This window comes from Phyllobates terribilis, unplaced genomic scaffold (genome assembly GCF_046119375.1).
Source record: "Phyllobates terribilis strain yellow unplaced genomic scaffold, ASM4611937v1 Scaffold_5__5_contigs__length_657084704, whole genome shotgun sequence".
Classification (NCBI taxonomy): domain Eukaryota; kingdom Metazoa; phylum Chordata; class Amphibia; order Anura; family Dendrobatidae; genus Phyllobates; species Phyllobates terribilis.
In genome coordinates, this window is record NW_027362765.1 from 22,272,819 (window position 1) to 22,297,949 (window position 25,131).

Sequence of the window (25,131 nt, forward strand, 5' to 3'; positions counted from 1 at the left end):
AGATGTTGTTTCCAGAGTGTTACATGTGTGTCCTCGATTTTAAGGATGCCTACTACCACGTCCCCATCTTTCCTGCACACCAACAGTATCTGAGGGTAGCTGTACATTTCGGCAAGCACATAAAGCATTTTCAGTTTGCAGCTCCTCCCCTTAGCATCTCCATGGCTCCAAGGGTTTTCACAAAGATTATCCTGGAAGTCACAGCACATCTAAGGGAGAATGATATTATAGTCCTCCCTTACCTGGACAATTTTTTGGTGGTGGGTAGATCAAAAGAACTCTGTGCAGTGGCTCTTGCGAAAAGTCATGGCCAGTCTAAATGGTTTGGGATGGACCTTAATTTAGAAACATCAAAACTAGAACCAAAGAAGGTTCAATCCTTTTTGGGTCTCATTTTAGACTTGTCTTCTGCCAGAGGACAAGAAATTGAGGATCAATTCCCTCATCTCATGCGTAATCAGGAATCCATCCATGACCCTGAGAAATGCTATGTCTCTATTGGGTATGATGACATCTTGTATCCCAGCAGTACAGTGGGCCCAGTTTCATTCCAGACGTCTACAGCAGGAGATCCTGACAGCGGACAAACAGCTCAAAGGTCACCTGGATGGAAGAATATCCCTTTCAAGTTCAGTAATCAACTCGCTGGATTGATGGCTGAATCCGGTAAATCTATCTCTGGGGGTTCCTTGGTCATTCCAGGTAACAGATACAATTACAACAGACGCAAGCGCAGAAGGCTGGGCAGCTCACCTTTCAATACAGGGCCTCTAGTCAGACAGCGAGACCGGTCTCTCCTTCAACATCAGGGAGCTGTTGGCAGTCAGAAACTCAGTAGTAGAGTTCAGTTCTCAACTTCGAGGTCAACACATCCAGATAATGTCGGACAACCGAAACAACAGTCTCCTATATCAGTCGTCAGGGGGGAACAAGATCCCTTCCTCTGATGTTAGTGACAGAACAGATCCTTCATTTTGTGGAGAATCATCTGTTTACGCTCTCGGCGCTGCATATAAGAGGAGACGAGAATGTAAGAGCCGATTTTCTCAGTCGTCACATTTTGAAACAAGAATAATGGGAATTGAATCCAGCGATATTCCAGCAGATTGTCGGCTGATGGGGGCAACCTCAGATAGATCTATTTGCGAACAAACGCAATCGGAAAACCAAAGTCTTATGCTCTCTAAATCCAAAGGAGAAGCCTTTTGCTGTGGACGCGCTTCAAATTCCCTGGAACTTTACCCTGGCCTATGCATTTCCCCCTCTAATGCTGATTCCTACTATCCTGAGAAAGATTCGAGAAGAACAGGCGAGGGTTATATTGATCGCCCCGTTTTGACCCAAGAGACCATGGTTCATGTGGATGAAGAGGATGTCCCAATCGGAACCATGGGTTCTTCCGGACACCCTAGATCTCCTCAGGCAGGGCCCAATCCTCCATCCCCAGAGATCGGGTCTACATTTGACGGCCTGGATTTTGAAAGGTCGCTTCTAACACAGGAGGGGTTTTCTCCAGGTCTAATCGCTACTCTACTGGCAAGTAGGAAGCCGGTGACTAATGGAATCTGTGGCAGAACCTGGGCTAAATTTCTATCTACCTTGGGTCAATCCGCCAAAGGGAGGGTTCCTATTGGGGCCATCCTGGAGTTCCTTCAGAAGGGCTTAATCATGGGGTTAGCCACCAGTACCCTTAAGGTACAAGTATCAGCTCTGGGGGCACTATATAATTATGACTTGGCAGAAAATAGGTGGATCACTAGATTCATTAAAGCTTGCAGTAGATCTAGACCCATCCCTACTCCAAGGATGCCTCCATGGGACCTTAATCTGGTTCTGGAGGCGCTAACCAAGCCTCCCTTTGAGCTCTTAGAGAAGGTTTCAGAGAAAGATCTCTCCTTAAAAACAGTCATGCTGGTAGCACTAACGTCAGCCCGTAGGGTTAGTGATCTGCACGCGCTATCAGTAAACCATTCGTTCACTCAAGTGTCTATGGATAGAGTAACCTTAGGCCGGGTCTGGTCTTATCTTCCAAAAGTAGCCTCCAAATTCCATAGGACACAAGTAATTACTTACAAAGTAATTAGAAGTCCCTTCCTTCTATCCTGATCCTAGAAATTCAGAGGAACAAAGGCTTCACACTCTAGATGTAAAAAGGGTATTAGTCCAGTGTTTGGAGGTGACGAAGGCCTGGAGAAAAAGTGACGCCTTATTCATCTCATTTCAGGGGGCTAAGAAGGGGGTTAAGGTTACGAGGGGGGCCATACTAGGTGGGTTAGGGACACTATTGGTTTAGCGTACTCCTCTAGCAATCTGCCAGTTCCAGAGAACCTGAATTCCCACTCCACCAGGCTGTAGCTGCTTCCTGGCCTGAGAAGGCGGGTGTGCCCGTCAACATCTAATGTTAGGCGGCAACTTGGTCATCCCACTCTACATTCTACAAGCATTACCATCTTGACCTTTCCTCTTCTACTGATCTGGCCTTTGGGAGAAAGGTGTTGCAAGCGGTTATCCCTCCCTCTGGTGTCTGATCTCTCTAAATCTCTCAGGTGGTGCTGTCATGGGAGAAGGGGAAAAGATCCTAGTTACTTACCGGTAATGGGATTTTACAGAGCCCATGACAGCACCCTATTAATTCCCTCCCCTCTATCACGTATGGTGTGCACTTCTAAGGGTGTTTTATAAAGAAATGTTTTGGTGGCGGTTGTGTACTAACCTATTTTTCAGAGGCCCTCTCATTCTCTGAAACAAAAACTGATGCAGAAGAGAGGTACCGCCTTTTTATTCAGTAGGTTCCTGTCCTTGGTGGGCGGATACCTTCTCTCTCAGGTGGTGCTGTCATGGGCTCGGTAAAATCCCGTTACCGGTAAGTAACTAGGATCTTTTTTCTTATAAGTTGCTCCTTTTATTCCTTGTTAATAAGGATAAAAAGTTCACATTGAGGACTTTAAATGTCAAAAGAGGTTTTTGTCATTTGCTATGTTTCAGCGGAATAACAGGTGATTTTCTATGGGGTGTAAGGCGGCGGTGTTCACACCGTGCAGTAACTGAGGCAGTGACCCAAGCAAGTCCAACATAAACAGCTTTTATTTCAGCAACTCACGGGTTAAGAGAAAGTCCTCCGGTTCGCAGCCGGGTTAATAGAAAGTCCATACACAGTGGTTGCTGAGGGCGACGGCCGTGCCGGCCGCTCAGAGCCTGACAGGTGCAGAGGGATCCCAGGCAAGGGTTCAGCCACCCTCAGTCTTGCTGAGGTTTCCTGCTATGTTCCTAGCAGGTTCCAACATAGAACAACACTAATCCTTAGCGCAGGGATTTTAAAGGACCTGTGGCAAGAGCCACTGGAAAACTCGGGTTAGAGGGAGGAGGCCGCCCCACTGCCTCCTGTGACCTCCTTCAAGAAATGAAGGCCCTGCCGGGCTTTACTTAATCTGCCTTAGCCAGGTAGTCTGACCAGGTTATTGCTCACCTTCATTCCTGCATTGCAGCCGCAGCTGTGTCTGTGACTGCAATGCACTCCAATGGATTTAATAGGTCTCTGTACACATTCTGGGAGATATTATTATTATTATTATTATTATTTTTTATTATAGCGCCACTTATTCCATGGCGCTTTACATGTGAAAAGGGGTATACATAGCAAATACAAGTACAATAATCTTGAACACAATGTGACAGCGACTGGTACAGGAGGAGCGAGGACCCTGCCCGCGAGGGCTCACAAGCTACAAGGGATGGGTGAGGATACATTAGGTGAGGGTAGAGCTGGTCATGCAGCGGTGGTTACTGCAGGTTGTAGGCTTGTCGGAAGAGGTGGGTCTTCAGGCTCCTTTTGAAGGTTTCCACGGTCGACGAGAGTCTGATGTGTTGGGGTAGAGAGTTCCTGAGTAGGGAGGAAGCACGGGAGAAATCTTGTATGCCATTGTGGGAGGAGGAGATAAGAGGGGAGTAGAGAAGGAGATCTTGTGAGGATCGGAGGTTGCGTGCGGGTATGTAACGGGAGACTTGGTCAGAGATATATGGAGGAGACAGGTTGTGAATGGCTTTGTATGCCATGGTTAGGGTTTTGAACTGGATTCTCTGAGGAATTGGGAGCCAGTGAAGAGATTGACAGAGAGGAGAGGCCGGGGAATAGCGGGGGGACAGGTGGATTAGTTGGGCAGCAGAGTTTAGGATAGAATGGAGGGGTGCAAGAGTGGTAGAAGGGAGGCCACAGAGCAGGAGGTTGCAGTAGTCGAGACGGGAGTTGATGAGGGCGTGCACTAGTGTTTTTGACGATTCATGGATGAGGAATGTACGGATCCGGGAGATATTTTTGAGTTGGAGTCGGCAGGAAGTGGAAAGGGCTTGGATATGTGGTTTGAATGAGAGATCAGAGTCCAGGATTACCCCAAGGCAGCAAGCTTGTGGGACTGTGGAGAGTGGACAGCCACAGTCCCACAGCCATAGATAGGTCATTTGGGGGGGGTGAATGGGATGGCGGAAAGATGATGAATTCTGTTTTGTCCATGTTAAGTTTTAGAAATCTGGCAGAGAAGAAGGATGAAATAGTGGACAGACATTGTGGGATTTTGGTTAGTAGGGAGGAGATATTGGGTCCAGAGAGGTAGATCTCTGTGTCATCAGCATAGAGGTGATAATGAAAGCCATGAGACACTGAGCTGTTCCAGGCCTAAGGTGTAGATGGAGAAGAGCAGAGGTCATAGGACTGAACCTTGGGGGACACCGACAGATAGGGGGCTAGATGAGGAGGTGGTGTGTGAGTGGGAGACACTGAATGTCCTGTCTGTTAGGTATGAGGAGATCCAGGATAGGGCTAAGTCTGTGATGTCGAGAGATGAGAGAGTTTGTAGTAAGAGGGAATGGTCCACTGTGTCGAAGGCCGATGACAGGTATAGGAGGAGGAGGACAGAGTAGTGTCGCTTAGATTTGGCGGTTAGTAGGTCGTTGGTGACTTTAGTCAGTGCAGTTTCAGTAGAATGGTGCGGTCGGAAACCAGATTGTAGGCGGTCGAAGAGGGAGCAGGAGGAGAGGTGGGAGGACAGTTCAGAATAGACGTGTTGTTCCAGTAGTTTTGAGGCATAGGGGAGAAGTGATATGGGGCGATAGCTAGTCAGAGAGGATGGGTCAAGGGACGGCTTTTTGAGGATGGGTGTGATTGAGGCATGTTTTAAGCATGAGGGGAAGACACCAGTTGTTAGTGACAGGTTAAAGAGGTGGGCTAGGGTTGGGATGAAGATAGTGGTAAGGTTTGGGATGAGGTGGGACGGGATTGGGTCAAGTTCACAGGTGGTGAGGTGTGATTTGGAGAATAAAAAGGAAAGTTGATCTTCCGTAATGGTGGAGAAGGTGGTTTTGGAGGAGGAGGGTTGAGTAGGTGTGGGGAGGGGCTGTGGGGGCTCTAGGCAAAAGCTTTGTCTGATGGTGTCAATCTTCTGCTTGAAGAATGAGGCAAAGTCTTCGGCTGAAATAAGAGGAGAGGGAGGAGGCACTGGGGGACGGAGGAGAGAATTGAAGGTGTTGAATAGTTGTTTGGGGTTGTGAGACAGGGAGGATATGAGGGATGCGAAGTATGTTTGTTTTGCTGCAGTGAGTGTGGACTTGAAGGTAGTGAGGGATTGTTTGAATGCAATGAAGTGCTCATTGGAGTGGGACTTTTTCCATCTACGCTCGGCAACCCTGGAGGCCCGTCGCCGTTCTTTAGTTAGGCTGGTGTGCCACGGTTGTCTGTTGACTGTGCGAGCTTCGGTATGTGTGAGGGGGGCGACCGAATCGAGAGCTGCAGCTGTTGTGGTGTTGTATAAAGTGGCAGCAACATCTGCATCATGTAAGGAACTAATGTCTGCCTCACATATCCCCCCCCTCTGTTCAAACTTGTGGGTTTGAACATTTGCCACCATACAGGGTGCCCGGGACAGGGCATCCGCGTTTGCTTGCAACTTCCCAGGGCGATGTTCTACAGAGAAACTGAAATTTTGCAGTGACAGGAACCACCTGGTGACTCGCGCATTCCTCACCTTGGCATTCCTCATCCATACCAAGGGTGAGTGGTCCGTCACCAAGCGGAACGGACGCCCGAGTAAATAATAACGTAGTGATTCCAAGGCCCACTTAATAGCCAAACCCTCTTTCTCTACCACGCTATTGTTTTTCTCTGCCGGGACAAGTTTTCTACTCAAGTAGGTGACCGGGTGCTCTTCACCATTCACTTTTTGTGACCATACCGCCCCTAGGCCTACCTCCGAGGCATCTGTCTGTACAATGAAGGTTTCCTTGAAGTTGGGGCTGATGAGGACCGACTGTCCACAAAGAGCCAACTTCATGGACTGAAAAGCTTCTTCTGCCTGATGGTTCCAACGAACCATTACAGATTTTTTTTATTTTTTATTTTTTTCCCCTTTCAAGAGATCGGTCAGGGCCGCTGTTCGCCCAGCAAAATTAGGTATAAACCGGTGGTAATACCCCAGGATGCCAAGGAATGCCCTCACCTGTTTTGTACTTGACGGTTTAGGCCAGTTTTTTATGGCCTCAACTTTATTGATTTGGGGCTTGATAGCTCCTCGGCCTATCACATACCCCAAATATCAGGCTTCCTCTAGCCCTATCGCATATTTTTTTGGGTTTGCCGTTAACCCCGCGGCTCTGAGAGAATCCAGCACCGCTTGTACCTGTGATAGGCGCGTATGCCAGTCGGTGCTAAAGATGATAATATCATCTAGATAAGCGGACGCGTACTCCTGATGAGGCTTGAGCACTATGTCCATCAACCTCTGGAATGTAGCCGGGGCCCCATGTAACCCAAAAGGTAAGACCACATAGTGGTATAGACCCTCCGGAGTTACGAAGGCGGTCTTTTCCTTCGCCGAATCTGTGAGAGGTACCTGCCAGTAATCCTTGGTGAAATCGAGCGTGGTAAAGTACTGGGCCTGCCCCAGTTTCTCAATCAGCTCGTCCACCCTGGGCATTGGATAGAGGTCAAACTTTGACACTTCATTCAATTTCTGGAAATCGTTACAGAAGCGTAACGATCCGTCTGGTTTTGGAATCAGTACGATGGGGCTAGCCCACTCACTCCGTGATTCCTCTATGACGCCTAACTGAAGCATTTGTTTTACCTCAGCTCTGATGGCTTGCCTCCGGGCTTCGGGTACCCGGTACGGTCTTATTCGCACCCTTACCACAGGTTCAGTGACAATGTCATGTTGGATAACCGTAGTCCTACCTGGTTGCTCTGAGAACATGTCGGTATTGTGCTGCACCAGCGAGCGAGCCTCCCGTCGCTGCTGTTTAGTGAGAGCATCACTTATCCTGACCTTCCCCTCGGACGCTTCCCTGGCTGAAGGTAGAGAACTCTCTGGCGATATGCCCGGAGTGACATCTGTAACTAAACACTCTCGATCTTTCCAAGGCTTTAGCAGGTTTACATGGTAAAGCTGCTCAGGTTTCCTCCTTCCGGGCTGATACACCCGGTAATTTACCTCCCCTACTTTTTCTCGAACCTCATATGGCCCTTGCCACTTGGCCATGAGCTTACTCTCGGCTGTGGGTACCAGTACTAACACCCGATCGCCCTTGTTAAAAGACCTGACTCTGGCTCTTTTATTATATGTGCGCCTCTGGGCTGCCTGGGCATCTAACAGATGTTCTTTCACGATGGGCATGACCGCCACGATCCGGACCTGCATACTAGCCACGTGTTCAATTAAACTCCTATGGCTCTTGTTCCCATGTCTCTTTGGCTACGTCCAACAGACCCCTAGGGTGTCTGCTGTATAATAACTCAAAGGGACAGAACCCTGTGGAAGCCTGGGGTACCTCACGGACGGCGAACATCAAATAGGGTAGCAACATGTCCCAATCCCTTCTGTCCTTACAAACCACCTTTTTTAACATGGATTTGAGGGTTTTATTGAACCGTTCTACTAGCCCGTCGGTTTGAGGGTGGTACACCAAGGTGCGCAATTGTTTTAATTTTTAGCAATTTGCACAGTTCCCTTGTCACTTTGGACATAAAAGGGGTTCCCTGATCCGTCAGGATCTCCTTAGGTAGTCTAAGGCGACAGAACATGGCAAACAGCTCCCGTGCAATCAGTTTTGCCGAGGTGTGGCGTAGTGGTATAGCCTCCGGGTACCAGATGGCATAGTCGACGACCACCAGTATATGTTGGTGGCCACGGGCGGATTTTACAATGGGTCCTACAAAGTCTATTGCAATCCGTTCAAAAGGTACCTCTATCACTGGCAGGGGTACCAATGGGCTACGGAAACTTGTGGTGGGTGTGGTCAACTGACATTCGGGGCAGGATTCGCAGTACCTTTTGACCTCCACGTAAACCCCAGGCCAAAAGAACCGCTGCAAGATACGTTCTTGCGTCTTTAGTGTCCACCCAGCAGGTGTGTGTGTGCCAAATCTAGAACCACCCGACGGTACGACTGAGGTACCACCAACTGCTCCACAACCTCGTCCCTGATCTTATCTATCCTATAGAGCAACTCACCGTTGACTACCATGCGGGGAAATTCAGTATCTGCACCGGGCTGTTGGGCTAAGCCGTTTACCTCTACCACCCTTTCCCGCGCCTAAGTCAGGGTGGGATCCTGTAGCTGAGCCGTCCCAAACGTGTCCTGGGAGCTCGGAGATCGATGGGGTCTCCTCGACCTCTCCTGCCAGCACCTCTAAGGGAAACCTATCGGGGTCACACTCTGTCCCTAGGTTGGACACCCCTACGGCAGGTTCGTCGGGTACAGCACCTGTAATACATTTTACCGGGAGAGAGCGGATTTTGTTTTTCCGCAGAGTCCAGAACAGGGGCAAGTCTCTTCCCAACACAGTCCCATAGGTAAGAGTTTTTACCACCCCCACCACATGTTTTATATCTCCACATGGCATGGAAAAAACTACCTCCGCAGTTGGGAACTCTCGGAGGTCCCCATGGATACACACAACCCCGACTGGCCATCCACTGGGGTTGTCTCCTGCCACCAGCGACCCATGTACCAGAGTCACGAGGCTCCCTGAGTCCAGGAGGGCCTCCGTGGGGTACCCATTAACCAGTACCTGGCACAGTTGGGGTTCACTGTCCGGGGTGTCGGCGCTCGCAGTGCAGGCGGTCTGGGCGTACATTGAGACCCGGCGGTTATATCTGCAGTCCATGGGTTCCGTAGTCGGGGAACAATTAGCAACCACATGTCCCGGCCCCTGACACCGCCAGCACCTAAGGGTGGAGGTACTGTTAGGCCTTATGACAGTTTGGGAGGGAATCGGTCTCTTGCCACTCTCTCTCCGAGGTTCCCCTTCAGCACGGGTACGGTGCTGATTGTCCCCAGCAGAGAGACGTGACCCCCTTTCCCGACTCCTGGGTTGGCAGGGATCGGCGTGACAGCCGAGATGGGGCAGAGTCTCGAATGAAGTCCTGAGTGGCCGAGTAGCTCTCGATCAGACTGACTACCTGGTCGAGGGTGCCGGGGTCCCCTTGCCCTACCCAACGTTGGATAGCGGCCGGCAGAGTCCTTACCAGCTGGTCAACCACCACCCTCTCCACCATCTGGGCTGGAGACAAAGTCTCAGGCTGGAGCCACTTCTTTACCAGCTGCAGGAGGTCATAAGCCTGAGACCGGGCGGGTCGGATCTCCACATAGGCCCATGAAAATACACGCTGAGCCCTCACGTATGTATTGACCCCTAGTCGGGCAAGGATCTCACCTTTGAGCCTCTGGTAGTCCTGGGCGTCCTCCCGACTGAGGTCGAAGTAGGCCTTTTGGGCATCGCCGACCAGAAACGGAGCCACCACTTCTGCCCACTGGCCGGCTGGTTGGTTTTCCTGCTCCGCTGTGCGCTCATAAATGGTCAGGAAAGCTTCCAAGACGTCCTCCGGTCCCATCTTCCTCAACGCTGAGCGAACCTTGTCCCGGGCCTCACGACGTTCAGGGGCTGGTGCCGTCGGCATCTCCCGCAGGGCAGCAATCTGTTGCAGCAACAGTTCTTTTGTTTTTTGCTGCTGCTGGTACAGTAGCTGCTGCTGTTGATTATGCTGCTGTTCCCGTTCCTGCTGTTGCCGTTGGAGACTCTGGTACTGCTCCTGCTGTTGCCGCTGAGACTGCAGTTGCTGCTGCTGCTGGGTAAGTACCAGCTGCTTTAACAGCTCCTCCATTTTGTCCATGGGGTGGAACTGAAAGGTGGCAGGTCGGATTGTGGTCATGCAACTGCCGGTGGGGGTATGCCTCAGTCACTATGCCCGCATTCTCCACCAAACTGTAAGGAGGCGGTGTTCACACCGTGCAGTAACTGAAGCAGTGACCCAAGCAAGTCCAACATAAACAGCTTTTATTCAGCAACTCACGGGTAAACAGAAAGTCCTCCGGTTCGCAGCCGGGTTAACATGAGTCCATAAACAACGGCTGTCGGGGACAACGGCCGCGCCGGGCCGCTCAGAGCCTTCCCAGGCGGTGGTTCAGCCACACTCAATCCTGCTGAGCTTTCCTGCTATGTTCCTAGCAGGTTCCAACATAGAACAACACTAACCCTTAGCGCAGGGATTTTAAAGGACCTGTGGCAACTGCCACTGGAAAACTCGGGTTGGAGGGAGGAGTCCGCCCCACTGCCTCCTGTGACCTCCTCCAAGAAATGAAGGCCCTGCCGGGTTTTACTTAATCTGCCTTAGCCAGGTAGTCTGACCAGGTCATTGCGCACCTTCATTCCTGCATTGCAGCTGCAGCTGTGTCTGTGACTGCAATGCACTTCAATGGATTTAATAGGTCTCTGTACACATTTTGGGAGATATACAGTACAGACCAAAAGTTTGGACACACCTTCTCATTCAAAGATTTTTCTGTATTTTCATGACTTTGAAAATTGTACATTCACACTGAAGGCATCAAAACTATGAATTAACACATGTGGAATTATATACTTAAAAAAAAGTGTGAAACAACTGAAAATATGTCTTATATTCTAGGTTCTTCAAAGTAGCCACCTTTTGCTTTGATGACTGCTTTGCACACTCTTGGCATTCTCTTGATGAGCTTCCAGAGGTAGTCACCGGAAATGGTTTTCACTTCACAGGTGTGCCCTGTCAGGTTTAATAAGTGCGATTTCTTGCCTTATAAATGGGGTTGGGACCATCAGTTGTGTTGTGCAGAAGTTAGGTGGATACACAGCTGATAGTCCTACTGAATAGACTGTTAGAATTTGTATTATGGCAAGAATAAAGCAGCTAAGTAAAGAAAAACGAGTGGCCATCATTACTTTAAGAAATGAAGGTCAGTCAGTCCGAAAAATTGAGCAAACTTTGAATGTGTCCCCAAGTGCAGTTGCAAAAACCATGAAGCGCTACAAAAAAACTGGCTCACATGAGGACCATCCCAGGAAAGGAAGACCAAGAGTCACTTCTGCTTCTGAGGATAAGTTTATCTGAGTCACCAGCCTCAGAAATTGCAGGTTAACAGCAGCTCACATTAGAGACCAGGTCAATGCCACACAGAGTTCAAGCAGCGGACACATCTCTACAACAACTGTTAAGAGGAGACTTTGTGCAGCAGGCCTTCATGGTAAAATAGCTGCTAGGAAACCAATGCTAAGGACAGGCAACAAGCAGAAGAGACTTGTTTGGGCTAAAGAACACAAGGAATGGACATTAGACCAGTGGAAATCTGTGCTTTGGTCTGATGAGTCCAAATTTGAGATCTTTGGTTCCAACCACCGTGTCTTTGTGCGACGCAGAAAAGGTGAACGGATGGACTCTACATGCCTGGTTCCCACCGTGAAGCATGGAGGAGGAGGTGTGATGGTGTGGGGGTGCTTTGCTGGTGACACTGTTGGGGATTTATTTAAAATTTAAGGCATACTGAACCAGCATGGCTACCACAACATCTTGCAGCGGCATGCTATTCCATCCGGTTTGCGTTTAGTTGGACTATCATTTATTTATCAACAAGACAATGACCCCAAACATACCTCCAGGCTGTGTACAGGCTATTTGAACAAGAAGGAGAGTGATGAGGTGCTACGCCAGATGACCTGGCCTCCACAGTCACCAGACCTGAACCCAATCGAGATGGTTTGGGGTGAGCTGGACCGCAGAGTGAAGGCAAAAGGGCCAACATGTGCTAAGCATTTCTGGGAACTCCTTCAGGATTGTTGGAAGACCATTTCCGGTGACTACCTCTCGAAGCTCATCAAGAGAATGCCAAGAGTGTGCAAAGCAGTCATCAGAACAAAAGGTGGCTACTTTGAAGAACCTAGAATATAAGACATATTTTCAGTAGTTTCACACTTTTTTCTTAAGTATATAATTCCACATGTGTTAATTCATAGTTTTGATGCCTTCAGTGTGAATGTACAATTTTCATAGTCATGAAAATACAGAAAAATCTTTAATTGAGAAGGTGTGTCCAAACTTTTGGTCTGTACTGTATAACGTCCCTCGTATACGATCCCGGTCACTGCATCACAGGGGTTAGAGATCTGTGGCTCTCATTAGGTGTTAGATAAAAATACAGAGTAAGGGAGAAGTGTTTAAATCTATTCAAAATAAGATAATAGAGATGCAGTCTATTTGAAGCTCCTGCTTCATTGTCTCTATATGAGAAGTGCAGGTTTAGCAAGATGGCGGCTGTTCTGGTGGCAGGGACAGGGCGGCCGAGGCGGCTCCAGCAGGACTCTCCACGTCGCAGGCCCAGCACCTCTCAAGACGACAGTGGCACCCTTCCAGAGAAGATCGGGTCCCCACCAGCAGCAGCGCAACAGCTGGCGAGCACGGAGCCCTGGGCGGTAAGCTCTTTGTGTCTGTGTGTGACCACAGCTGGCCCTTCTCTCTGCCGCACCAGTACCTGGATCTCCGCTGTTACCGGTCTCCTGGCTCCAGTGCCAACCCTACCTTTTGAGGCCTTCATAAGGTTCAAATTCTGACCAAATCCCTTTCTTCTTTTTCACATATAATACCATGCACCCCCTTTTTTCTGTTTTGATACAAATGACCCACCTGACATATAATCATATACAGTATAGTTCAAGATATGTGGGGTTCACCTGATGTTATATTAAATGTATTTCAGGTATTAGGAGTTTCATGTAAAGGAGCAGGGTTCAATCAGGTCTCATTGTTTGAGCTAATCAATTTACATAGTTGGTATAGCAGGTAGCTCATTAATATATAATATGCAATTAGCATAGTAACAAGCATCATTGTTTCACAAGCAAGAGAAAACAACATTCAGGGTTATACAAATACTGGTTTGTCTTTCTTGACCAGCCACAGAAATACACATATATTTACAAGTCAATACAAACACAATAGTGCATTTCTCTTGGCTTAACAAATTTAGACGTCTGGCTGATTAAGATTAGAAGCTGTGTCATAACACGGACCTATGGGGTGTAATTTATGGAAGTACAGGTTTTCTTTTAAGTGTTTTAAGGTGTATTTTCTATGGTGTTTAACCTCTTTCTGACGTGCTCAGTAATACTACGTCGTACTGACCTGGGCCTATTGGACCAGGTACGTACTATTATGCGCACTGCGTTCGCGTCCACACACAAGCAGTGTGGGGTGATTGCCGCCCGGTGTCAGCTGATTCTCACAGCTGACACCCGGTGCTATGTGCCAGGAGCAGTGCCGCACTGTCGATCGCAGCATTCCGGGAGCAAGGGGAGGTAAGTGTGACTTACTTACCTCCTCTCTGGTGTCCTGCGCTGTCTGTGTCGGGTCCCGGTAGTTGTCATGGTGAGCCGATGTCGTCATGACACCAGGGTCACCAGACAGAAGAAAGTTACATTGATCATGCGCAGTGCACGATCAAAGTAAATTCTGCCTGTGCAGCGCTGACAAGCAGCATAGCTACTGCACCTCTATGCTATGCAAGTGATCAGCCTGAAAAAAATGAAAGTCCCATAGTGGAACAAATTGTAAAAGTAAAAAAAAGTGTCAGAAAGTGAAAAAAATAAAAAAATAAAAAATCTTTTGTAAAAATATAAAAAAATGAAAAAAAAATCCAAAAATATATATATACTGTACACATAAATACTGTGGAAAAAAAACAAACCAATAAGAGTACACATATTTAGTATTGCCACGTCCGGAACAAAACTATCCCACTAGTTAACCCCTTTAGTGAACACTGTTAAAAAAAAAAAAAAAAACGAAGCAAAAAACGATGCTTTATCATTATGCCGCCAAACAATAAATGGAATAAAACGCGACTAAAAAGACGAATGTAAATTGTCAGGGACAACACCGGCAGGATCATACAATATCCCGCCTCTGCCACCAATTTGTCTGGGATTCGGCACAAGCACGATCACGATTACTCACTACGTAGTTATCGGCAAGTGAGCAGGGAGCGTATGGCGTACACACCTACGAATTCCAACGCATTGAATATGTGTATACACCCCCGTACGATCACTGCCACTGCTTCACGATAACCCAATTAAGATTATTCGCTGCCACCACCAATCAGTTCTGGCCGATTGGACGCCTTATAGGTAGCGTATGGCTTCGGGGTAGGAACGATTACAGAATAGAAGAAACAGTACTATTACATTTTATATTTAATCCAAAGTGAGGCAGTGTTTATGAAACAATATACAAAAGATTTTACAAAGGGGGACAATATAATACAGCATATGCAATTACATAAAATAAAAGGGATTAATAGAAGAAACTTATTAGACAGATCACAGAGACGATACAGTTTAGCTGGAGGGAAGCACTTCAATTCTTTGCCGTTATGGAACGGGACCTGTGCTTACAAAATGTGTAACTCCCAGCATGAGTATGAACCCATCTTGATCTGGATCTTTTATGCCAAAGGGGGGCCCTGCCCACACACTCCCCTGTGATAACCTCACGTGACTGGTCTCTGCCCTTCATTGTTTTATTAAAATCTCTAATTTCTGCGATAACTTCTCACTGGTTGATCACAGAAGTTCGCAAGTGATACCATATTTTTTATTGCGAATTTACCTTTCTTTAGAGAACAGACATGACATGGCTGCTGTCTTTTATTTTTGTACTTTTGCTTTATAGCTCATCGGTGGGGCGTACAGATACGGAAAAATAGATGTATTGTTCCTTAGCTAACCCTACCGCTAAAAATATGTGTTCCATCACAATCGGAATGATAGAACTTCCGATATTTCATGTCGGTGCCTGCGAGACAGCAGATTGAACACGTGCAAATGGGGATGTGTGGGGTGAGGTAGATTTCCTTTGAGGCTTAATGAGCGGTTTCCTATTTCTTTCAATCTCTGGTCCATATGTTCGGGTGTCTATTCATCACAGGTCTATTCTACTAAGAGCTCCATTTGTATGGTAATTAGCCTGGAGAATTGAGTTTGCCACCGCTTGTGTGTGCTGACATTTTCATAGAGGCAGCTCCGTAGATTGTAAGCTCTTCTCCTTGTGAGTAAGATAGGGGAGGGGGGATGAGTGAGAGGGATTTCAGAGGCAGAGAGCGATTCTTAATATCTTCTATGACATCTCCCCCTTTTTGAGGTGGTGTAGGGGCCGATTTACAGATTGCCCCTTAAGCCTACCTTATGGGCCACCCTTCCTGGATCCCATAACACCCTCTCTTTCAGGGGTTTGGAGATGGGCTTCTCTGGGGGGCCACTCAGTGACACCGGACAGGTGTTGGACTCCTGGCTGGAGGTAGCCAGAAGTGACAATGGGGCCCCAACCTCACAGGTGACAGCGGCTAGATAGGCTGTCTTCCTGGGGGATAACCTCCTTTTCCTGTTAGTCCAACAAGCTGTGGAGCGATTCTTAATATTTTCTTTGACATAAATAAAAATGGTACCGCTGAAAACGTCATCTTATCCGGCAAAAAACAAGCCGCCATAGAGGTCCATCAGCCGAAAAATAAAAAAGTTATAGCTCTCAGAATAAAGCGATACAAAAAATAAATCTTTTTTCTATAATTTTTTATTGTGTAAAAGTGCCAAAACACAAAAAACAATATAAATGTGGTACCGCTGTAATCGTACTGACCCGAAGAATAAAGCTGCCTTATCAATTTTACGTATTTTACACAGAACGGCATAAAAAAAACCCCAAAAATTCCTGAATTGTTGCCTGAAAATGGTACCAATAAAAACGTCAACTTGTCCCGCAAAAAACAAGCCCTTACATGACTCTGTCTGCCAAAATATGGAAAAATGATTGCAAAAGCTAGTCTTTGCAAAAAAAAGCATCTTTTAGTGTGTGACAGCTGTCAATCATAAAAACCCGATATGAATCTGGTATTGCTGTAATCGCACCGACCCGAAGAATAAAGTCGTCTAATCACTTATACCGCACAAGGAACGGCGTAAAAAATAAACTCTAGGGTTAGTGTTGTGCTGGGATTTTTTCAAAAGTAAAGAAATAAACCTCCTGCTTTGAGCAGGGGGTTGGACCAGATGACCCAGGAGGTCCCTTCCAACTCTACCATTCTATGATTCTATGAAATAAAAAATGATGACGATATGGCGACTAGTGTTGAGCGCAAGTGCTTCCACTGTTTAGGCACATCAGGGGCTCTTCAAACGCGACATGGTGTCCTCTAACAATTCAGGCAAATTTTACATTCAACAAGTCAAATGGCGTTCCTTCCCTTCCGAGCCCTGCTGTGCACCCAAACAGTGTTTTTCCTCCACATATGGGTTATCAGCATGCTCAGAAGGTATTGCACAACAAATTTTGGGGTCCATTTTTTCCAGTTACCCTTGCAAAAAAAAAAATGGGGTCTAAATTAACATTTTTGTGAAAAAAGTTAAATGTTCATTTTTTTCTTCCACATTCCAAAAATTCCTGTGAAGCATCTAAAGGGTTAATAAACTTCTTGATTGTGATTTTGAGCATCTTGAGGGGTGCAGTTTTTAGAATGGTGTCACTTTTGGATGTTTTCTGTCATAAAGGCCCCTCAAAGTCACTTCAAATGTTAAGTGCTTCCTTAAAATTGGTTTTGTAAATTTTGTTGGAAAAATGAGAAATCGCTGGTCAACTTTGAACCTTTATAACTTCCTAACAAAAAAAATTTTGGTTCCAAAATTGTGCTGATGTAAAGTAGACATGTGGGAAATGTTATTTATTAACTATTTTATGTGACATATCTCTCTGATTTAAGGGCATGAAAATTCAAAGTTTGAAAATTGCAAAATTTTCTTAATTTTTGCCAAATTTCCCATTTTTTCACTAATAAACGCTAGTTATATCGAAGAAATTTTACCACTAGTATGAAGTACAATATGTCACGAAAAAGCATTCTCAGAAGCGGTGGGACTCGTTGAAGCGTTCCAGAGTTATTCCTCATAAAGTGACAGTAGTCAGAATTGTAAAAATTGTCCTGGTCATTAATGTGCAAACCACCTCTGGGGGTAAAGGGGGTTAATACAAATATTTACTTTTATTATCCATTAGATATGCTCATCGCCTATGTATTGTCTTTTCTCTCTTCTTTCATGCATCACTTTATACTTTACATGATGAAGCACCCTATTTATTATTATTTTGTATTTAGTGGTCCACCCTGCCCTCCATACGTTCCCAGAAAAAGACTTTTTCTTGAACACATTGACCTCAACTGATAGCACATAGGTATTTTATTTTTTTTTTTTTTTACATTTGTTCATGTTTTTTCCATTTTTAGGTTCTTACCATAAAGGATACTAATAATTGATCTATATAACCTTACTGACTCGTCAATGATGAATAGGATCAGGGACAAGATAGCGGAGAGGATATTACACCTCACCCTAGAGATCCTCTTCCGGCTTACTGGAGAGGTGAGAGTTTCTGATGACGTCACATTACATCATTCTTATCTATGGGAATAAAAGATGGACAGAACTGGAGAGGTGAGGACTCTGGAAATGCCTGTAGTGAGATTTATTAATGTGTCTCTCCATAACCAGGACTACACAGTAGTGAAGAAGACCTCTAGTGAGCGCTGTCAGGCCCCTGTGTCTGAGGGATGGGGAAGACCCCTGAGCCCAATCATGGTACTTCCACCTCACCCCGTGATACATGAGGACATCAATGACCAGAAGATCCTAGAACTCACATACAAGATGTTTGAGCTGCTGACTCGAGAGGTGACAATGCTGGGACATTATACAGTAACGCTATGAAGGGATCGGGGGGATGACTGTATCATTGTTCGTGTCAGGTTCCTATAAGGTGTCAAGATGTTGCCGTCTATTTCTCCATGGAGGAGTGGGAGTATTTAGAAGGACACAAAGATCTGTACAAGGACGTCATGATGGAGGTTCCACGGCCCCTCACATCACCAGGTAATAGACAGGATTAAATACTCACAGCCTATAATTATCTGTATGTAAAGAATGAATTCAGTCCCTGTATGTGTTTTCTCCAGTTCTATCCAGAAAGAGGACAACACCAGAGAGATGTCCCCAACATCTCATACAGGCCTGTAAACAAGAAAATCCCAATGTTTCTCAGGATTATCAGGTAGATGGAGAGAAGGTGTCATGAGATCTCCCCTATGATGTGTAGGCAGCTGTGAAGGTCTTGTGCTCAGTCTTATTTTATCCACCAGTATTATGTTGTATACTTGTGTAATGAGAACGGTGGAGATGGCAAGATTAAAGCTGATCATAGATGTGACTTCTCCGTTTGTCTGAGACTTTTACAATATTTGTTTCAGAGTGAAGATCTGACCCATATTAATACTACAGAGACATATGTGAGAGGTGATGAATGGTGTAAAGAGGAGATTCGTACATATGACTACCCAGGTGAGTAGTGACCACTAAATGCAGAGAAGTCAAAGATTATTTTGGCTGTTTGTAATATGGCCAGACTATACCACTGATAAAGCAATCAAGCAGTCACTTTTCTCCTGCTATACCAAAACTGTCCCCATGACTTTGGGCATTGGAAGTCCTTCTGTTGCAGTGAAACCTATTCCGGCCAGAGCTTACAGCCCGGAGAATGCACCCTCCTACCTACCAGACATGAGATTGGTAATCAGGTAAAGCAATCATTCCATTACTTTCATTGGTTTAAATGAGGCCCCTGAGAAACTATTGTTCACCCAGCCACTAGTTCCATTATGTGGATGGGGATAGTAGACCTAGTGGAGCTGTTACCACAGTGGGTCTCACATGCAGTCCCAGGTGAGGGGCTCGGCCTCAGGAAAATACCTCCACCAGTGCACAACTAACTTTGAAGAGGCTGGACCTGGATGCACATGCAGCTGTCATGGTATCCATCTTTTGGAGGCGCATAGGCTGTGACTGCAGACTATACCTGTGGGAGATACAACAATTGGGAGACAGTGGGTATTGCCTTGTACGGGGGCAGTCTTTTTTCCAGGTTGGGATCTTTTGGACTGGGGGCATCTCATTGTGGCCATCTTCCCCGAGTTGCTGTAAGACCGTAGACTGAAGAAAAAAAATAATTGCATCGTTAACCTGCCTAGGTGATTAATGCAACCCACAACCTCAGATCTTCACAACAGCCAACACTGGAACATGAACCTATGAAGAGGATGACTTCACAGAAAAAAAAAGCCTTTAAGCAAGTAGCATGAAGCCTAGCATCATCCTCCGGTGCTTGTTTTCAGGTTTACTGTTAGATTGTGATTTGTTTTACATCACTGTCTTAGTTATTAATCACATTTTGCTGCTTGTCTTATAATTTATACTGACATTTAAGATCTAAATGTTATAAAACATCAGTATAAATTTTAGGTGATAATATTCCTTTTTATTCTTTGCAGATGACTGTACCAGGAACTCAGAGGGACATTGGCTATCTTTAGATTATAAAGCAGATGATCGTGGTCTCACACAAGATACATATGAAGAGCATCTCATAATTCCAAATATAGACTTAAACAGTAAAGACCTATCATGTCATCCTTTTGAATGGGTCCTATCGTCAGATTCATCGCAGAATGTTACGAAAAATAAAAGTAGCAGAAGAGTCATAAATCAAAGAGGTCACATAGGGAAGAAACCATTTTCATGCTCAGAATGTGGAAAATCTTTTGACTGGAAATCAAAACTTCTTAAACATAAGAAAAGTCACACAAGGGAGAAGCCATATTCCTGTGAAGAATGTGGGAAATCTTTTAGAGATAAATCAGATCTTTTTAGACATCAGAGAATTCACACAGGGGAGAAGCCATATTCATGTTCACACTGTGGAAAATGTTTTAAGCAGAAATGGGGTCTTGTTATACATCAAAGAATTCACACAGGTGCAAAGCCATATTCATGTTCAGAATGTGGGAAACATTACAATAATAAAGCAAGTCTTGCTAGACATCAATGGGTTCACACAGGGGTGAAGCCATTTTCATGTTCAGAATGTGGCGCACTTTTTACCGATAAGTCATCTCTTGCTAAGCATCAAAATACTCACACCGGGGCAAAACCATTTTCATGTTCAGAATGTGGAAAGTCTTTTACCTGGAAATCATACCTTCTTAAACATAAGAAAAATCACACAGGGGCAAAGCCGTTTTCTTGTGAAGAATGTGGGAAATGTTTTCGCGAGAAATCAGATCTTTTTAGACATCAGAGAATTCACACAGGCGCAAAGCCGTTTTCATGTTCCGAATGTGGAAAAAGTTTTACCCAGAAATCTTGTCTTGTTTCACATCAGGGAATTCACACAGGAGAAAAGCCATACTCGTGTTCAGAATGTGGGAAATGTTATACTTCTAAATCAAATCTTGTTAAGCATCAGTGGGTTCATACAGGAGTGAAGCCATTTTCATGTTTAGAATGTGGGAAACTTTTTACAGATAAAACATCTCTTGCTACACATCAAAATATTCACTCCGGGGAGAAGCCATTTTCATGTCCAGAATGTGGAAAATGTTTCAACCAGAAATCAGTTCTTTTTAGACATCAGAGAATTCACATAGGAGCAAAGCCATTTTCATGTTCAGAATGTGGGAAATGTTTTAGCCAAAATTCAGCTCTTTTTAGACATCAAAGAACTCACACAGGGGAGAAGCCATTCTCATGCCCAGAATGCAAGAAATATTTTACCAGGAAATCAAACCTTAAGAACCATCTAAAAACTCACATAGCGCAGAAGCCACTGTCATGTACTATATGTGGGAAGTGGTTTACCCAAAAGGCAGCTCTAAATGGCCATCAAAAATGTCACAAAGAAAAAAACTTTTCCTGTTCATGATATTTTATGCACAAATCATATCATCTTATACATCATACCTCCATATAAAGCTCCTTCACCCACATCTAATTCAGTTTCCAATACAAGCTAAAAACAAACAAAAGGAGGTTGCAGGTCCTATTACGGATGGTTGATGGAGCACAATCTTAGAATGACAGAGGAGCTTAGAAAAAAACGGTTAAAAGAGTTGCAGACTTTTCTTGTTAGACCTTCAGAACGTGCTCACTGAAGGGTTCTCAGTTAGAGGTCGGTAATTTTTTCTTGTTAATGCAGTTTTTGACCTGACCAGCACTTCTGTCAATAAAATGGCTACTGGTGGAGGGTCATGTAACCAGATCATCACACCAGTCTCCTCCAATAGAAAAGCAGTTTTCCCATATGAAGTGTTTTACAATTGGAGTAATCTGATTGACTGATCTGGTCACATGACCCTCCACCAGCAGCCATTATAAGGACTGGATAGCTGTGCAATGTGTGGGGAAAGGTGCCCTAACAAAAGAAAGTGGTGAGAATCTGTCGGTGAGCTCGTTGTGACAATCTAACAGGAAAGTTGGTAATTCTTTTATCTGTGTTTTACTGAGCACCTACCAGCTGATTTATGGACACAAATTACATTAGAATTAAATATACAGAGAAACAAAAGGCTGAAAAAGCAAAATGGTGCAAAATTTTGTAGTGAAACCCAATTGCAAAAATTATTTGTAGCATGAAATACATGTATTTATGTAAGAAAAAAAATTGTCCACAAAGGTGTTGTTGCAAAGTCTCTGAGTGCTGTAATATTCCACCTGTTCTGTATATCATCAAGGGATAGGTCCGAAAGTGTAAAAATTACAGCCCTATTGATGATAGTCTGAAGCTGGAATATGTATATACAGCACTGGCAAAAATTAAGAGACCACTGCAAAATTTTCAGTTTCTCTGATTTTTCTCTTTATAAGTATATTTTTGAGTAAAATGTACACTGTTGTTTTAGTCTATAAACTACTGACAACATGTATCCGAAATTTAAAGCTAAAAATGTATTTATTTGCAGCAAATGATAAAGCGTCAAAATACTAAAAAAGACACAGTGCTTTCAGACCTCAAATTACTCATGTTTTAACTGTGAAATCAATATTTGGTGGACTAACCATGATTTTTAATCACAGCTTTCATTCGTCTTGCCATGCTTTCCACCAGTCCTTCCATGCTTTCCTATAGAAAAATGTTCAGTGGTCTCTTAATTTTTGCCAGATCTATATATAGTGGACTTCTTTTTTTTGAGAGGTGGAAAGTAAGGAGGGGCTTGTTTTTTCTGTAGGTCTATGAAAATCTGGAAAATGTTGCAAATGGTTAATAAAAATCTGATTTAAACAAAAACAAATATAAAAGTCACCTGTCAATGAAAGGGAAGCAATTTAGAACAATACATTTTCGTTAAGAACTTAAATGTATGGTGCTCTTAAAGGGAATCTGTCGCCCCCTGGGACTTTTCAGACCTCTAATATGGGCATACAGATGATAGAAATGTGAATCTATATTTTCCTGTATGCCCCATATTCGAGGTCTTGTGGCTGTGAAATTGCTTTTTATTTCTTGTGGCTTATAATGTGTTCCCTAAATAACAACAGAAAATTGCCATAAACAATTTATCAAAAAGAGTGGACAGTACCCTGCAAAATGAGCAGACTGCTGTCCACATGCAAGCTGAGCAAGCAAACTTTATAAAAAGAGGGGTATAGCACAGCAAAATATTGCATACAAATAACAATGTTTTATTAAACATAAAACTCACAATGTTAATGAGTTACAGACAAGGAGGTAGTGCCAGATGGTATGATGCATCAAGGTAAGGTAAACAAAATAATAAATTCATAGTAATACTGAGAGACGACACAATTGCACAATGCCCATAAAAGCCACACTGTAAATATTAGATTGCAAAAAAATCATCATCAGAGCAACGGGCTAGAGTCACAATACGTGCCATAAATGCCCCAAAGTATTAATAGAGAAGCCCACCCTCCCCTATGGCTACATAAGTGATGAAGGGAAACAGGCACATCAGAGTAATAAAGGTCACAGCCTATGGTTCATTCAAACCCATACATCAAAATAGGAGTGGCAAGAGGAGAGGTAACCTACCAAGGACACACGGGGAGCATGGAGGTGAGGAGAAGGGTTGCCCAATGCACGTTTTGCGACGTCCCAAGCCGCTTTCTCAAGGACAGAGAGTGTGTACTCTCCGCTTCAGGAACAAACAACACAAGGTTCAGATTCCTTAACATGAAAACACAGCTCTAGAGCTTGCACCTCCAGGCCCACTGTAACGGGTCTGGGAGGCGGAACCTCTGAGCTACTATACAAGGGGGCGGTCCTTGTAAGGGAGCGGGTGGCGACCAGGCAGGCAGTCACAGCAGGTGACCGGGACAGTCTCTAGAAGAACGGGCAGGAGGTCACGGCAAGTGACCGGGGCAGTCTCTGGGTGAACGGGCAGATGGTCACGGCAAGTGACCGGGGCAGTCTCTGGGTGAACGGGCAGATGGTCACGGCAAGTGACTGGGGCAGTCTCTGGGTGAACGGACAGATGGTCACGGCAAGTGATCGGGGCAGTCTCTGGGTAAAGGGTTGGTACGACCTGTGGCGGCTGATGGTAGACGTGAACTCCCAGGTGAGCAGGTGAGAGTCTCTGGATAAACGGGTGGTCACAGCATGTGACGGCGGAGCCTCCAGGAAGACCAACAGACAGGCGACAGATGAGCGCTCCCAGGTGAGCGGGCAGGAGTCACTGGACAGGCAGGTGGTCACAGCACGTGACGGCAGAGCCTCCAGGTAGGCTAGCAGACAGGCAGCAGATGAGCGCTCCCAGGTGAGCGGGCAGGAGTCACTGGGCAGGCAGGTGGTCACAGCACGTGACGGCAGAGCCTCCAGGTAGACTAGCAGGCAGGTAGCAGATGTGCGCTCCCAGGTGAGCGGGCAAGCTGGTCCATAGACAGACTGACAAGAGTAGGAAGGCAGGTAGTTGATGTGCGCTCCCAGGTGAGCGGGCAAGCTGGTCCTTAGACAGACTGACAGGAGTAGTAAGGCAGACCGTCGGACCTCAGGCTAGCAGGCAGGTAGCAGAATATCGGGCAGGAAACAGACAGCAAACTGGCAGGACTCTGGCAGGAATCAGGCAGGTAACTGGCAACGGGACCTGAGGGCTGAAGCAAAGTAGTGAACAGTGCAACAACATTGCTCGGGCACCTCCATTTTGGAGGAGGTGCCTTATATATGGTGAAGTCCTCCGGCCATTGGCCGGGGACTCCTTAGGACGGCGCGCGCGGCCCCTTTAAGAGGGAGGGAGCGCGCGCGCGCGCCCTAAGCACAGTGGCCGGGAAGGAGCGCGCGCTGCCAGCAGAGCGGGAGGAGGACGCCGGGCTCGGAGCAGAGAGGTAAGGGGAACAGCGTCCCTGCCTAGCAGAGGGCAGGGACGCCGACGCTACAGTACCCCCCCCTTTAGGCCCCCCCTTTTTTAGGCCAGACAGAAATTTAGCAAGGATGAGAGGGCCATGGATGTTCTCCCGGGGCTCCCACGTTCTCTCTTCAGGACCAAACCCCTTCCAATCTACTAGAAAAAAGGTCTTCCCTCTTACCCTTTTGGTGGCCAGAATGTTCTCTACCTCAAATTCGTTTTCAGCGGAAACCGGAGCAGGAGACGTACCTGTAGACTTGGAAAAAGAGTTAAGTACCACAGGTTTGAGGAGAGATACATGGAAGGAGTTAGGGATCCGCAAGTTGGCCGGGAGTCTCAATTTATAGGCCACCGGGTTGATCTGACTGATGACTTCCAGAGGACCGATGAACCGAGGCCCTAACTTATAGGAAGGAATCTTGAGCCAGACATACTTGGACGAGAGCCAGACCTTATCCCCTGGATGGAATTGAGGAGGATCCAGACGTTTTTTGTCAGCATGTCTTTTCATACGCTCGGATGACAGAAGGAGTGCGGACCGGGTAC

General features: G+C 45.9%; 1 protein-coding gene across 2 annotated transcripts in view; it reads left to right on the forward strand.

The window, feature by feature from the left end:
* The window catches only part of LOC141270519 (uncharacterized), a 248,884-nt gene extending 226,427 nt beyond the window's left edge, over positions 1–22,457 (forward strand). For both annotated transcript variants that reach the window (XM_073680547.1, XM_073680546.1), the window contains exons 2-7: positions 17,626–17,761; positions 17,891–18,070; positions 18,145–18,268; positions 18,352–18,446; positions 18,643–18,733; positions 19,720–22,457. In XM_073680547.1, coding sequence (XP_073536648.1) covers positions 17,681–17,761; positions 17,891–18,070; positions 18,145–18,268; positions 18,352–18,446; positions 18,643–18,733; positions 19,720–21,149 — 2,001 coding nt within the window. In that variant the 5' untranslated portion in view covers positions 17,626–17,680 and the 3' untranslated portion in view covers positions 21,150–22,457. The remainder of the gene's footprint in view (positions 1–17,625; positions 17,762–17,890; positions 18,071–18,144; positions 18,269–18,351; positions 18,447–18,642; positions 18,734–19,719) is intronic.
* Positions 22,458–25,131: the final 2,674 nt, after the last annotated feature.